This window comes from Artemia sp. Qi Xiang Cuo, chromosome 15, assembly GCF_049724085.1.
Source record: "Artemia sp. Qi Xiang Cuo chromosome 15, ASM4972408v1, whole genome shotgun sequence".
Classification (NCBI taxonomy): domain Eukaryota; kingdom Metazoa; phylum Arthropoda; class Branchiopoda; order Anostraca; family Artemiidae; genus Artemia; species Artemia sp. Qi Xiang Cuo.
Genome location: NC_142808.1, coordinates 39441069 through 39458114, shown reverse-complemented (window position 1 = coordinate 39458114; position 17046 = coordinate 39441069). Strand labels below are relative to the sequence as shown.

The 17046-nt window shown below is 32.7% G+C and overlaps 1 protein-coding gene across 2 annotated transcripts in view; it reads left to right on the top strand.

Annotated features, from left to right (window-relative positions):
* The window catches only part of LOC148943667 (uncharacterized), a 220921-nt gene that overhangs the window by 52745 nt on the left and 151130 nt on the right, over positions 1–17046 (top strand). For both annotated transcript variants that reach the window (XM_089101045.1, XM_089101046.1), the window contains exon 3: positions 402–496. In XM_089101045.1, the coding sequence (XP_088957171.1) occupies positions 402–496 (95 nt within the window). The remainder of the gene's footprint in view (positions 1–401; positions 497–17046) is intronic.

Genomic DNA, 17046 nt, shown 5'->3' with positions numbered 1-17046 from the left:
TGCAAATTTAAAAAACGACAAATTTGACATCCCCTTTATTTTGAAAACTAAATTTTGACCCCTCATAAAGTTTTGCTCCTATAGTTTTTTTTCCAGACATAATTCGCTTTTTTTTCCTGTTTTTATTTACTCACTTTTTTACTGTTGAACAATAACATTTGTACAATTTTACCTGAAAATTAATGCAGCCTTTAGCAGATTCATCACTTGCATAGTTAATTTTGTTTAAAATTAAATTTAAGTCACATATATCATGAATTTGATTACCCTGAAAAAAACGTTTATAAAAAAACACGAACCCAGAAAAAAAAGTTTCAGACATAAAATAGAAAAACCATCCTTTATTCAAAAACCAACACAGATATTTCCCAAATATATTGTAACAAAGACAACTTTTCCAGATTCTAACGAGTGATCCATTAGCCGCATTAGCTGTCCATAGGAAATCCAGAATTCTAAGGTCACGTACTCCAGAAAAAATTTATTCAGTTACAAGGTAAGGGTACATTTGTCAGTAAGTAAGATATTGAAGTAACAAGGTAGACAGAATTACTCGTGTTTGACTTTCTACTCGGATAAGGAGGTCACTTTTAAAATTATGTACAACTTGTTTCCTCTTTTGATTTCCACAAAAAACTAAGCAATAGTAGCAACAATGGAATCTTGAAAGTGAGAAAACAAGATATTTTAATTAACGAATATGCTTGTTAAACTAAACAAAAAAGTTTTGAGGGGCTAGGTCTTAGACTAATACCAATATATCATCAAGGTAAGGTATTCAAAATTTACCCAAAACCAATGTATTTAATGGGTACTGTTGCTATAAGGCACATATCCCAGTTAACAGTAGCTGTTTGTAAAGTCCCTACATCTACAATGTGCTTAATTTTATGGAATATTTTGTCTCTAGTATTACTAATCTGAAACCCTAAATTCGCGGCCACCTGGAAAAACATTTTTGAAGTGTATTCGGGGTCGATCAAATTTCCCCAAAAGTCACACATGCCTTATTTTTTATCTCCTTAAAGAGAGAGAGATTTATTTTAAACAAACAATCAATTTAACATAAGTTTAGTGGCCACCATGCAATATACACAAATACGCCGCCAGGCACCAACACTCGACAAAGCGGCAGGTTTCTAGGTATGGATTCTCATAGTCGCTTGTCTTCTAACCGCAGACAATTTGAGACAATTTGCTGTCTTTTCATATTGCAGTCTTTTCAAAGATATTTGATTATTAAAGAAAGACTGATTTTTAACAACAATATCTACTAAGCTTTAAACTTCTGGTTTTAATTTTTAAGGTTTATGAATTGTTGTAACCCCTTTTTAAAATATATACTAATATTCTCACAATTACCAGCCACTGCTGGGATCCAAAACTTGGCACACGGCAGGCTTCTATATATTGATTCTCATTGTAGCTTGTCTTCTAACCGCAGACAATTTTCTGTCTTTCAGACTGAAGTCTTTTCACAGATATTTGATTATTAAGGGAAATCCGATTTCTAACAACGATATCTACTAAGATTCAAACTTTTAGTTTTCTTTTTCATGGTTTTTGAATTGTTGTAATCCCTTGTTAAGATATATATACATAAATATCTTTGCAACTACTAGTTTTATGCTCTTTACGTAATTTAATGTCTTTGCATCCTGTGTCTCTTTAAAGATATTTGATCATTAAAGCAAGTCCAATTTCTAACGACGATTTCTACTAAACTTCAAACGTTTGGTTTTCTTTGTTAAGGTTTTTGAATTGTTGCAATCCCTTGTAAAAATATATATAAATATTTTTGAAATTACCAGTATTTTGCTCTTTACGCTATTTAATGTCTTTTCATACTGAAACCTGTTTATAGATATTCGATAATGAAAGCTACTCCGATTTATAACAACAATATGTGCTAAGCTTCAAACTTTTGGTTTTCTTTTTTAAGGATATTGAATTGTTGTAATCCCTTTTTAGAATATAAACAAATATTTTTGCAATTACCAGTTTTGTTCTTTACGCAATTTAATGTCTTTTTATACTGAAATCTGTTCATAGATATTTGATTTTCAAAGCTACTCCGATTTCTATCAACAATATGTGCTAAACTTCAAACTCTTGGTTATCTTTTTTAAGGTTTTTGAATATTTGTAGTTGTAATCCCTTGTCAAAATAGAGAACCATCATTTGTAATAGTTGCAAATTTTTTTGGATGATATCGAATCATTACTTGTAGTAATTGCAAATTTTTGTTTTTTGGGTTTTCCTTCTGGCATTATAGAGGTTGCGTTCAAACCTCTAAACTTAATCAGCGAGTTGATTTTATCTAACACAAAAAATAACTAGATTTAAAATTTAGTTTTTTTTCTAGTTTGAATTAAAATATCAAAATTATTGCTCAGGCACCGTAAATATTTTTGCAGTTTATATAATAACTTCAGCAATTCGGAACTGAACTTAATTTTTCTTCAACTTTTTTTCATGTCTTAAAAAGACATTGCTTATACTTATAAGAAAAGAAATTCGAAAATAATTTTTTTCTAACAGCGATTTCTACTAAGCTTCAAACTTTTGGTTTTATTTTTTAAGTTTTTTGAATTGTTGTAATCCCTTGTTGAAATATATACACATATTTTTGCAATTACCAGGTTTTTGCTGTTTACACAATTTAATGGCTTTTCATACTGATTCTATTCAAAGATATCTGATAAATACCGCAAGTCCAATTTCTAACAACGATGTCAACTAAGCTTCAAACTTTTGTTTTCTTTTTTAAGGTTTTTGAATTGTTGTAATCCCGTGTCAAAATATATCTAAATATTTTTGCAATTACCAGTTTTTTTGCTCTTTAAGCAATTTAATATAAACTTCTCCATATGGGAAAATCTTAAATTTTTCCACATAAGTGTGCCAAGTGTGACAACGTCATTGCAATACTGATGTATATAAAATGACTTCAAAATTGTCAGGTATTAAATAAATTCTAATTAGAATAATAAAATTATTGCTCAGACGCCATAAACATTTTGGTAGTTTACATTAAAGTCATGGAGATTCTGAACTGAACTTAAAAAAATTTTCAACTTTTTTTTCATGTCTTAAATTCTTTTCATTTGTAATGTTATATGCGTCATAGATATAAAAAAAAATACATTCTTGAGAAAGGCGATCTTTTTTTTTAACCATTCAAAAGCTATCCATATATGCTCTCACCCTGAATGGCCATGCCGTTGTACAGTTGGTATATGCGTCCAAACAATTTCCCTAAGGCATTTAGCTTACTACAGCTTCAGTAAAGCAACATATACAATACATACAGAACAAAATAATATGACAAACCGCTCATACAATAATACTAACCACTAAAGAATGTTACATAATTGCGTACCATCTGACCAGTTAACTGGATATTGAACAATTTCGAGTAAATTGTTTATTTTTTTTGAGGGAGGGGTTCCCAACAAAATTTTCCCAAACTAGCCAAACCAGGAGAATATATATATATATATATATATATATATATATATATATATATATATATATATATATATATATATATATATATATATATATATATATATATATATATATATATATATATATAATTTTTCTTTAATTTAAAAAAAAAACTATTTTTGTGAGAGACGTCATTTTTATATACATCAGTATTTCAATTACGTTGTCACATTCTTAAAGAGAAAAAACTGGTAATTACAAAAATATTTGAATATATTTTAACAAGGGATTACAACAATTCTAAAACCTTAAAAAAACAAAAGTTTTAAAGCTTAGTAGAAATCGGTGTCAGAAATAAGACTTGCTGTAATAATCAAATATCTTTGAATAGACATCAGTATGAAAAGACATTAAATTGCGGAAAGAGCAAAAATGTATTGAGTATAAAAAAAATAAATAACAGCAATTTTGCATACAAAAAACTCAGCTTCTAGGTTATTTCCGTATGTCTTAGCTGCAGACTGAGCATTAAAGTGTAATAAAAGCACTTTTGACCTCAATAAACTCAGTTAGTTGCTGAATTCGGAGTGTTTTAGTTACTGGCTCACGTACCAAAATATTAATAAAGTACTTTTGACTATAACAAACTCACCTAGCTGGTTAATTCTGAATGTTTTAGTTACCGACTGCATATTAATTCATTTGATTCATATTTATTCATATTAATTCACTGCATATTGATTCTCATTGTGACCGAATTAAATATGTGGAAATCCTTTTATTCATGATCACGTGTCTCGGGATTTGAAAAAAAAAATCCAAAGTAGCAAAACTTTGCAAGATTTTTTGGATTTTTTTTCCGCTTTATTCATTTTGAATTGACTCTCATACTGCTGGTTACAAACGAAGTAGCACACAATTACAGTTCTGTTCATCTTTAACATAAAAAATAATGAGCATTAAACACATATCACTTTTGGTAAACAAAATTTCAAATAGGGATAAAATCCTTTTAATAGACACTGTTTCACAAACAGTGATAGAAATTCACCAAAAACCAGATATTTCGGTCACATATGCAGTGAACGTCATTAGTTTTACTACTGATGACGGTCACTGCATATGTTACCGAAATATCTGGTATTTTTTGTGAATTCCTATCACTGTTTGTAAAACACTGTCTATTAAAAGGAATTTATCTCTATTTTAACTTTTATTCCTCGTCATGGAAAGGCAGTATGGTCTCCAAAATTATCTATTCCACTTTCATTTCTTATTTCAAAGAATATAAATGGAATTTCGCTAAGAAAAAAATGCGCTACATTGTCTAAAAAAAAAGTTCTCCTAACAAATGAAGGAAACAGCAACACGATGTAAAGGAAGATTTTTTATTGCATTAATGATGCGTAGAGATTAATATGAATCAGTTAATAATTCACTTCAGGTCTGAATCCTGATAAATTCCCATTTAATATGTCTCTAACTCTAAACACTTGAGACAGTCAAAACATGTCGTCATCTATGACGAAAATGAATAGATGACTGCAGTAGGATTGTGACAGACTAAAATATTTGAAAATTCTGTTATTCACTCATGTGTCTCTGGCTTTGAAAAAATCCAAAGTAGCAAGACCTCACAAGATTTGTTTTTTTTTCCGCTTTATTCATTTTGAATTGATTTTCATACTGTGAACTAGCACAAAAACAATATTCTGTTCACCTTAACAAAAACATTATGACCAGCATACACAAACCACTTTTATTTCTTATTTCAAAAATATCAATGGAATGTCGTTAAGAAAAAAAATGTTCAGTTGTGTAAAAAAAGAGTGTCCCAAACAAATAAAGGGAAAAACAACGTGATGTAAAGGAACTTTTTATACTTTATCTCTGAAAATCCATGTTCTTACATCTCCGACCATTAAACAATTCTGTTTCAATTTCTTTTTATTCCTGATCCCAGCTGTAATGAAAATATAAGAAAAAATTAACAGGAAAAAAATTGCAGATATGAAGCAAAAACATTCTTATAAGAGCCAACAGTAAGAGATTTGGCATAAATTGATAAACTGGTGCTCTTCCAGAACGATAATGAATTTTTTCCTATTTTTTTTATTTGAATCTTCTCTGTAATTTCTTAAAGATTTTGAAGAATTCCCGTAGGGGGACTCTGTTTTTCTTGGTCTTTTATTTGCCTGTTCGTGATACCTTTCTAGTATACTATACTTCCTTTTCCAAGACCTTTATTGTGCTTTTCAGTTTTCTTTGGGTGGTAAGGGCCTTTCTTCCACAAGTTTCTTACTTGACCAATCTAAAACTGAATTTTTCTCTATTCTAGTTGATTTTATTTCGTTCAATATTTTTCTTTTCTTCTCTTCAAGGTTCTTCTTATCTTTTCCCATTGTCCACATATTCTAAGTAGACTGCAATAGAGTCATAAGAATTGGTGGAATCATGAGAACAGCCTTTAAAGATGATACAATAACAGTAAACAGACATTTTTATTTCAATATTTTCATCCATCATAGCTTAGTTTGAGACTAGTAGAGCGATTTATTCTGGTAACAAGCTCTCTGAAACCTGTCCCTGAAATAACGGTGGGTTTTTCCTGAAATATAGACAAAACTATCAAAATTCCTACTGACATGTCTCTGAATTTTGAAAAAAAATCCATTTGATCGTTTCTGACTTTGGAAGAAAAAGATCCTGTTCACCTATCTCAGACTCCTGGTGGAGGATATATGTAGAGTAAGATTTTACTTATGAATTAGAACTATTCTAAAAAATAAAGACGGGTTAAGCTTAAAGATATTTATTGCTTAAACATATTAAAAAGGATTTTTTGTGAAAAAACTAATGTTTACATAAAATTAATACTTTAATTTCACTGTTAAACATTCATAAACGAGGATACCATGACATAGAATAGTTTTTACCGTGTCGTATGCACTTTTCAGGGTCAAGTATGTCCCTTGGTATCCTCTGTGCAAAGAACCTAACCTCGTCTTCGGGACGGTGATAAGCTCACATTGAAACTCATCTAAACTGAAAAGTGGAATTTAGGGTCACAATTTCGAAATAAAACTTTATCTGTAGGCACATTACCCTTTACGTCAAATGCTTCAACCCCGAAAAAATTGCATACTTCTCTGAGTTCTTCCTGAACAGTTCTCAGTTCTTTAGCGCTTATACTATATGGTGTAATCACTCGGTTATAGAATCCCATTATATTCATATGGCGCAATGTTGTACTGCACAAGCTTTTATGATATTCTAACATAATTTAGTGTACTTTGAAACGATAACAGTCAATTTCTTCGTGTTCCACAGACAATAACAAAAATGTACATTCAAATATAACACAACAAGATGATTTTTTCAAACCAATAAATTCAATATCATACACTCCAATCATCTTGGAAACTATTGACGTAATATTTAAGTAGAGATGTACTTCATCAAACTTTTATACTTTTGCTGAAGGTTAAAAAGACTGGTTTCGTAATAGTGAAGGTAGTAGTTCATTGATCCCAACAGAATCCAAGTGACAGTGTTAAATCATCGCGCAACTAACTTTCAAGGTCATAGAAATTGATTATGCAATAGTTCATTGACTCTAATAATTACACAGCTGTTTTTTCCTATGGTTAGGGGGAGGAGTCGCAAAACCATCTGAATTCATTGTGAATAGGAATAATAAAAACCATAGAATACATTGCGGAGAGGAGTCATAACACCCGTAGAATTCATTGTGGGGAGGAGTTGCAAGACTCTCAGTATCTATTGCATGCAAATGAAGCGCGGAAATTGTTACGCAACGTAGCTTTTAAATATTACATGTCGGTTAATATCATCATAAAAAATTGAAGGTTGTAAATTCATTCCATAAAATGATTCATCATGTTTTCTCTTGACATGGCATTTATTCGAGTCATACAATACTTTTAACATGGTTTCAGTCACAGATTTAATATGTGTTTTGTCATTGGTATTATTGAGTTCATTGACTGTATCTGTTGGTAAACTGTCGACAGTATTGAAAAAACTCCAAAATTTATCAGCTAACTGAGCTCATTGTAGTCACAAGTGCTTTTATTAAATTTTTGATACTCAGTAAGCAGCTAAGACATTCAGAATTTACCTACTAGCTGAGTTTGTTGTACGTAAAAGTGTTTTTATTTAATTCTTTGATACTTAGTCACTAATTCAAAGACTCAGAATTTACCAATTAGCTGAGTTTATTGTTCTGAAAAAGTGATTTTATTAAATTTGTTTATATACAATCGGTAACTAAAACGTTCAGAATTTACAAGCTAGCTGAGTTTGATGTAGTCAAAAGTGCTTTATTAATTTTTTTGGTATTAAACCAGCAACTAAAACACTAGGAATTTAACAACTACCTGAGTTTATTGTAGTCAAAAGTGCTTTTATTAAATTTTGATACTCAGTCAGCAGCTAAGACATTCGGAAGTTACCCAGTAGCCGAGTTAGTTGTATGCAAAAGTGCTTTTGTTTTTGATACTCTGTAATCAATTAAAGGACTCGATTCTTGGGACTTTCAGACTTTGGTTGTTTTGTTGTTTTTCTTTCTCTTTTTGGGGGCTTTGTTGTTATTGTTTTTGAGGGTAACAGCCTTTGCAGATGCTACAGATCTAATAGAGATATTTCTATTTCAATATTGTAATCCATCATAGCTTAGTTTAAAACTATCAGTGCGATTGCTTCTGGTAACAAGTCTAGAAATAAAGTTCTTTGTGACATTTTTCTAACTTCAAGACGTTTTTTTCTTTGGGATGTCTTTTTAATTTCGACATGTTTTTTTCGTGACATTTTTTTGTTACGTTTCTTTAACTTTGAGACGTTCTTTTTCTTTTCGACTCTTTTTTATTTGAGACTTTTTTCAACTTCAATACGTTTTTCTTCGTGACGTTTTCTTTCTTCGAGATATTTTTTTAGCTTCGAGACATTTTTTTCATCGTCACGTTTTTTTTACTTCGAGATTTTGTTTTTTCTTCGTGACGTTTTTTAAAATTCAAGACGTTTTTTTCTTCGTTACGTTTTCTTAACTTCGGGACGTTTTGGTTTTAACTTCGAGACGTTTTTATTTCTTCCAAATGTTTTTCATTTCAGGACGTTTTTATTTCTTTCGTAAGGTTTTCGTTTTAATTCTGAGACTTTTTTTTAATTCGAGACGTTTTTTACTTTGAGATATTTTTTTCTTAGCGACGTTTTTTAACTTCGAGAAGTTGTATTTATTTGTGGCGGTTTTTTCTTTGAGACGACGTCGAAACGTTTTTATCTTCATGACAATTTTTAAAATTCAAGACGTTGTGTTTTAACTTCGAGACGTTTATATTTCTTAGAGATTTTTTTTACTTATTGACGTTTTTATTTTTTTGTGAAGTTTTTTTTTTAACTTTGAGACATTTTGTTTAATTCGAGACGTGTTTCTAACTTCGAGACGTTTAGTTTTAACTTCGAGACGATTTATTTCCTTGTGACGTCTTTGTTTTAACTTCAAGACCTATTTTAATTCGAGACGTTTTTTATTCGAGATGTTTTTTCTTCGTGACGTTTTTCAACTTCGAGAAGGTATTTTTTCTTTGTGACGTTATTTTTTCATCGAGATGTTGTTTTTTAACTTCGAGACGTTTTTCTTTCTTTGTGACGTTTTTTCTAACTTTGAAACATTTTTTAACTTCGTGACGTTTTTTCTTCGTGACCTTTTTTTTATCGTTGATACGTTTTGTTTTAACTTCGAGACAGTGATTTCTTCGTGACACTTTTTCTAACTTTGAGATGTTTTTTTAACTTCGTGACGTTTTTTTCTTCGAGACGTTATTTTTAACTTTGAGACGTTTTTTGTGACGTTTTTAACTTTGAGAAGTTTTTCTTCGTGATGTTTTTTAACTTCAAGACGTTTTTGTTTGAACTTAAAGACATTTTTTTCTTCGTAACGCTTTTTTCTTCGAGACTTTGTTTTTTAATTTAGAGACTGGTTTTCTTCGTGACATTATTTTTTAATTTCGAGGTGTTGTTTGAACTTCGATACATTTTTAAAAAAAATCGGGTGGGAGGGGGTACACAGCCCAGTAATATTCATTATGATACCGTGTCTATCCATTTCTTGTTCGCAACCAGAAATCAAACAGTTTGTGGTAACGAACTGTAAGTACGAGGCGATCCGGCTCAGTAGTAACCGAAATTCAAAAGAACGGAATATTGAAAACAATAGATACATCAAAAGAATTGGATTTTCACGCTGATTTTAAATATTTCGGTTTTATCAAGTTTAGTTTGTCCATCAACAGTTACGAGTCTGAGAAAATTTGCCATATTTTCGAAAAAAAGGGGAAACACCCCTAAGAGCCATAGAATGAAAATCAGTGAAAATCACACAATCAGATTCATCGTATCAGAGAACCTTACTGTAGAGGTTTCAAGCTCCTATCTAGAAAAATGTGGAATTTTGTATTTTTTGCCAGAAGAAACATTACGGATGCATGTTTATTTGTAGTCTTGTTTTTTGCCAGGGGTGATCATATTGACCCAGTGTTCCTAGAAAGTCGCAAGAGGGCTCATTTGAATAAAAATTAAGAGTTCTAGTGCCCTTTTAAGTGATCAAAAAATAGGAGAGCAACTAGTATCACTTTTTACAAAAAAAACTACATTTTCATGTACAAGCTATGCTTACCATTTTACCATCAGAGACTTCTAACCACTCTAATATAGCCACAGTAATACCTATATATGACGTAACAAATCCATGCAATATTTATACACGCTTATTTTTCGACAAGATAATGATATAAGAAATACATAATTACAAGAATCAATTCTTTACGAAAAACTGCCTTTTTGTATAACACTGTAGTAGCACGTGTTATTTTTAACATTATATTATATAAAGGACCGATACAGTTCATTATAAATGGAGACTATGCTAATTTCATAGGATATAGCTGAAAACGTTGTAAAGAACAAACCACGGCACATAGCAACTAAAAGATCAGATAATAAAATCATCTTTTGAACGGAAGTTAGCTGTCTGATTTATTGAGGTTCGTCTCTGACTATTTCAAATAAGAAAAAGACGCAGGCTTTTTCCTGTTTGTAATCTTACATAAAGAATCGATATAGTTCATCATAAATTGTGCCAGTCTAGAGGATCTCATGTAGTAGTTATTAATAGAAGTGTTGTTTCGACTTTAACAATCATTTTAATAAAAAACGAACTCTAATCCTTTATAGAACTTTATAGAACTTTATAGAACTCTAGAACTTTATATAAATTAAATATTTTATATAAAGGTTTTATAGTAAAGAACGAACTCAAACCCAAAGAAATTGAACCATGTGGTTCATTCATATTATCTTCATTATTTTAGCTAAAATGTAACTAAAACAAGTTTTTTTTAATGTAAAAGATATTGCTTTTAACTCAACATGTTAAAAGTTCTCCCCGACGAGGAATCAAACCAGGTTCTCCCACATGACAAGTGGGTATGCTTAACATTGGATCGTCGAAGACTTATGAAATATAAGTTACATAGAAGATATGCTAATAATTTCGTTAATACACTAAAAAAATTATATAAGGAATCGCCGTGGTTAATTATAAATGGCGATTATGTTAGTTTTTGTAATAAAGAATGAACTCTTGCCTCTACTAACTTGAATAGGCAAATCAACTATAGTATAGGCTTATTGTGTTATATTTAAAGTCAATATATGAAAAATTCCCTTCAAAGATGAATCGAACCCCGGTCACCCGTGTGACAAGCGGCTATGCTCACCATTGTACCATCGGAGACTTAAGAAAAAGTAAGTTACATATAAGACATAATAATAAATTGGGTAATTTTATATTATAGAACTATTAAGTTCATTATAAATAATATTTTAAGGGGAGATGTACCCTTTCGTAATCATAGTACGTATTCTAATAATAATCATGTTAAAGCTTGGTTAAAAAATAATTCAAGGACTTAATTCAAAAGTTGTAGAATAACTAGTAGGGAGGGTGTTTTTTAAATGAAAGATTATATAGGAAGTATGCTTTCTCTCTCTCTCTCTTTCTCTCTCTTTCTCTCTCTCTCTCTCTCTTTCTCTCTCTCTCTGTCTCTCTATGGCTAACGCATCGTTCTTTTACCGTAGAAAATCTCAGTTCTCACTTTCGATTCCTACACCAGACAAATAACTCATAAATTTTATGGGTTTGATCGGAAGTATTAACAGGATACTGCTCATTTCATCTAATTGTTAGTTAATATATATTTGAGGTTTAATATGTAAGGGTTGCATGGTGATGCAGAACACCATCGCGGGAGGATCCTATATAGGAGGACAACTGCGGCAGGGCGTAAGATCCAGATCTATGGACAACGGCCTCTGCAAAGGGCTGCCTCGACCTTTTCGGGGTACCCGCAGGACTGGGCACCTTGCGGTCAACTCTATTCCCACTTGAGGAGTGGCGCCCCTCGAGGAAATTATAGCCTAGTAAACGACACAGTATTCGCATGGGATTCTGACTAATGGACAATTTTTCTGGGTTTGGTATGTTTTGATGGGCGTCTTTATCTATTATGGGTTTCCTCCCCGTAGTAGCATAATATTTGTAGGCATAAATATATGAGTTGGAGGTGATAGGCTTGAGACTGTCTGTGTAGGATTTCGACTCTTATTTATAGAATAGTATTGTCAAGTGCTGAAAACCATGTATTTACGAAGATGGGCCCAGGATTGCTCAAAGCCTCCATTCATGGAGGTCTCAGGAACTTCTTGCTGTACGGTTTTAAGCCGGCTTAAGCACTTCGGTGTAGACTTGAGAAGATATGTGATCCCCGTCCTGCACTGGTATCCGGGATCATTGCGTTTCCTGAGGCGAAAATAATTTCAATGATTTAAAGAACATGAAAATTGGAACTTGGAATGTTACGACATTAAAAAGTGACTATCGCATCGACATTTCGACTGACAAATTCAGACGATTCGAACTGGATTTATTAGGAATTTCAGAAACTCATATCCCAGGGGTAGGAAGCATGAAATTAGGTGATATAGAATGTGTTTAGTCAGGCAGGGAGGATGGGGTACATAGACAGGGAGTAGGGCTCATGATGAATAAGGAAGCTGCTAAGTCTTGTTTAGGCTATGAAGGTATTAATAATGGAATACTAATTGCTCATTTTATGACTAAAAAGTTTAGGGTATCAGTTATTGTAGTATACGCCCCTGTAGAACCGATTGACGGAGATACTAGTGACTCAGATGAATTTTACTTACAGTTACAGGAGCAAATAGACAGGGTCCAAGGTTGAAATATGATGTTATTACTGGGAGATTTTAACGCCCAAACTGGTAGAAATAGGGATAGATGGTATCCCAGCCTAGGTAAATTTGGTGTAAGAAAAGAAAATAGTAATGGATACAGACTTTTGCATTTTTGTAGGTATAACAATCTAGTTATAACCAATACGGTGTTTGGTCATAAAATGGCTCATAAGGTAACATGGTATTCACGGGATGGTAAGACAGCAAACCTTATTGATTATGTTATAGTAAACTGAAGACTGGCAGAATCAATACAAGATACTAAGGTAGGCTATATAGGAGTACTGTTATCGATGTTAAAAGTAAAGATCACCATCTAGTAGTGTCAAGGGTTAATTTAAAGCTGAAATATCGGAAGGGTAACTAACTCCCGGGAAGTTATGATGTTGGTATACTCCAGGATGAGAATTTGAGAGAAACTTTCCAGGAACAGTTGAATACTAAACTTGAGAGTTTAAAATTTGATAATGTGGAAGATGGTTGGAATAATTTTAGAAAAATAATTTGTGAAGTTGCTGAAGGTGTATTAGGGAAGAAAGCTAGACCTGCAGCTAAGGATACTAGTGAAAAAGCTTTATGTTTAATAGAAAGGAGAAAGGACTTGTACAAGAATTATCTAAGTGATAGATCGTATGAAAACAAAAGAAATGTAAAGAAAATGGAGAAATGGGGAAAGCATTAAAATATGAACTAAGGAGGTGTGAAGTGGAGGAAATTGATAAAATTGCCGAGGATCTGGAAGATGCAGTTAGACGGCATAATAGTAAAATATTGTACTGGCACGTTAAAAAATTGAGAGGGAGTAGTCAATCCGGACTTGGCCCAGTTAAAGATAGGAATGGGGTCGCAATTAACGATAATGGAAAAACTAAAGAGAGATGGGCCGAACATTTTGAGAACTTTCTTAACTGATATAGATTTGCAGTAGAAGATATAGAATAAAATGAAATAGTTTGAGATACATTGGATGTGAAGGATGGTTTGTTGTGTAGGAGAAATTAGCAACAGTACTAAAAAGATTAAAGAATAATAAGGCTCCAGGTGCTGATAGGGTGATAAATGAGTTTCTTTAATATGGTCGCTCTGAGGTTAGAAATAAGTTACTGAAGATTATGAATATGATTTTTGAAAAAGGGGAAGTACCTAACGATTTTAGGAAAACCCTAATTAAGCCACTTTATAAGAAAGGTGATAGAAGTGAGATTGGTAATTATCGAGGCATTAGTCTGGTCTTTGTAGGTAATAAATTACTTAGTAATATGATACTTTTTAGACTGAGAGATGTCGTAGACAAAGTTTTAAGAGAAGAGCAGTGTGGTTTTAGAAAAGGTAGAGGATGTGTTGACAAAATTTTCACTCTTAGGCTAATAATTGAGAAGTGCCCGAGTTTTCAAACACCTTTGATCCTCAGTTTTACAGATTATGAGCAAGTGTTCGATTCTGTTGATAGAAGAGCTCTAGTAAAGGTTTTATCCTTGTATGGTATACCAGACAAATACATTAAAGTGATTAGTGCTATGTATGAAAATAACACTGCTGCGGTTAAGGTAGAAAATAAGGTTAGCAGCTGGTTTTGTATTAAATCAGGAGTTAAGCAGGGTTGTGTTCAATCCCCCTTTATATGGATTATTTTGATGGACTTTGTTTTAAGGAGCACAGGAAAGGCAATGGGAGACCACGGAATCAAATGGGGAGGAAAAAGTTTCCTGGACTTGGATTATGCTGATGATTTAAGCATCCTAGATGAAAAAGTGAGCAAAATGAATGAAGTTTTAGAGGTTTTGCGAGTTCAGGGTGCTAGAATTGGTTTGAAAATTAATGTTAGGAAGACTAAGTCACTAAGGCTAGGAAAAAGTGAAGATGAAAAGGTGAGGTTGGATAATAAAAAGATTGATCAGGTGGGCAGCTTCACTTACCTTGGTAGTATTATTAGTAAAGATGGTGGGAGCAGTAAAGATGTTAAATATAGAATAGCCATGGCTCAGGGTGTTTTTTCGCAGTTAAAAAAGTCTGGAAGAATAGGAAGATAAGTCTGCAAACCAAGATTAGAATATTAGAAGCTACAGTGATGACAGTGGTCAAATATGGCTCTGAAGCATGAACTCTCCGAAAAGCGGATGAAAATTAGCTAGGTGTTTTCCAGAGAAATTGCTTAAGGATTGTTCTGGGTACCCGGCTGACTGACCGTGTTTCAAACAATAGGCTATACGAAAAATGTGGTTCAATACCGCTCTCTAGGGATATAATGAAAGAAAGGTTGAGGTGGCTAGGGCACGTTGTGCGGATGAAGGATGACAGATTGCCTAAGATTGTTCTTTTCGGCCAACCATCTAGGGCTAAACGGAAAGCAGGTCGTCCCCGTCTGGGGTGGGAGGACGTCATTAAATATTTAAAGGAAATGGGAATATCGTGGGCGGGTGTAAAAAGGGAGGCTTTGAATATATTATGGCGGAGGAGGAGCGTGCGTAGCTGTGCTGGCCTCAGGTGGCTTGGTGCTGCGGTGAGTTATTAGTAATAGTAGTAGTAGTTTTTTTTCTAAGAAAAATTTATTAACATTTACTTGTTAGTTCAGTTGACTAGCACGTTATTTCTTCATGCTTAGGAGTTCAAATCTTACTCCAGTCAAATATTTCGGAAATCATCGGAAAAATGCTCAGCGAACATCTTAGATCATAAAAAAATCTGTTTACAATAGTACTAGGAAAGAAAAACCGTCTTGTCCGGCTGTGTTAAGAGTTCATTGTTCCTCAAGAGCGTCGTAGGAAATCGATCTTACCGGGTTTGTTTAGATCTCATTTGTCTTCAAGTACACCATTGGAATCGCTTTGTCCGGGTTTGTTCAGAGTTCAATGATCCTTAAGAGTGCCTTAGGGGAGTTCATCGATCCTCAAGAGTGCCTTAATGGGTGGACTTTACAAACGAGGGGATACTCGCTCTCTTTGAAAGGTGTAGATGACCGGTGTTATCCATACGAGACAAGCTACTAACTAGTCAACATTTAGTATAAAAAGCTAGGGGCTGCTTAAAGGGGGTTGCAACCGCCCTCTTATAAGGATAATTTAGATTTATCCTATAGATGAAGTAGACAAATGACTCCTCAACTCTCATCTCTTTACACTAAAACTGAACTTTCGTATAGGAATGCTTCAAGAAAACAGGTTATTCAGGTGTGTATGCATTCCAAGATAGTACAGATTCTATTTGAATAAGTGGGAAGGTATCACTCCAGTCAAGCCCCTGCTCATCACTCTTAAGGTAAATATTTTGTTTTAGAGCTCCGATATTTAAAATTAACGCTTCAGTATTAAAATTACATTTTCAGCAATATGAGCGTACTGCATCAACAGTTCATATACACGGTTGAAGCACAAACCAACCATTGAGAGCAAAAGAACTGTGAAACTGAAAGACTATTTAAATTGGTTATCTATAGACCTAAGCTAACCAGAATTTTGGCGTGACAGTCTTTTGGAATTTTTTGAGCCAAAACAGGAGAAAATAACAGAGATCTACACTTCAAATTTATAAATTTTCAACCTTAAATTTCAGTTCGAGTGATCCAATAAACGACCACCAGTTTAGTACAAACGCATCCGTGACCACACTTGAAATTTCCTGTTTAAATTGTTTTTTTTTATATCGTGGCTTGAAGCCTCTGCTCTAGAGTTCAGAGATACTCTGAATTTGATGACATAATTTTCACGACGGTTAAATTTCTTTTTGGGGATTTTTCTCTCCTTTTTCTAAAAAAGCACGAATTTCTTTTCAATAACTTTCTGTGCATTTTCTTTTAAAAACAACTTTTGATAAGTAATTTTAAACGTACCGAATTTTGCATATTTGGTAGCACGTCGAAACAGATTCTTCTTATGTATTTAATTTTATCAAAACTTCTTTTTTTAGAGTTCTGGTTACTGTTCGTATGGGTTGTTCTTTACTTACACTTAGTTACCTCGAACTCTTTCAAAATCTCCTTTTTTTCTAGATAGAACCTTTAAACTGCTGTTCTAGGGTTTTCAAATATGTTGAATATTTTAGTGACATTTTCATAAAGATAACTGCTCTTTCTTGGCTATGTTTTTTCGTTTTCTCAAAATAATGTTTTTTTTTATTATAAGTAGCTTCTTATGACACTTCAATGGTTATGACCTTCAACTTTTTGAGGTTTACATATCTAGAGTTTCCATAAAAACGAAGTTTTTAAGTATATATACTTTTACTAGTTTTTTTTTTAGAGTTCTGGTAACTACTAAAACAGACCAC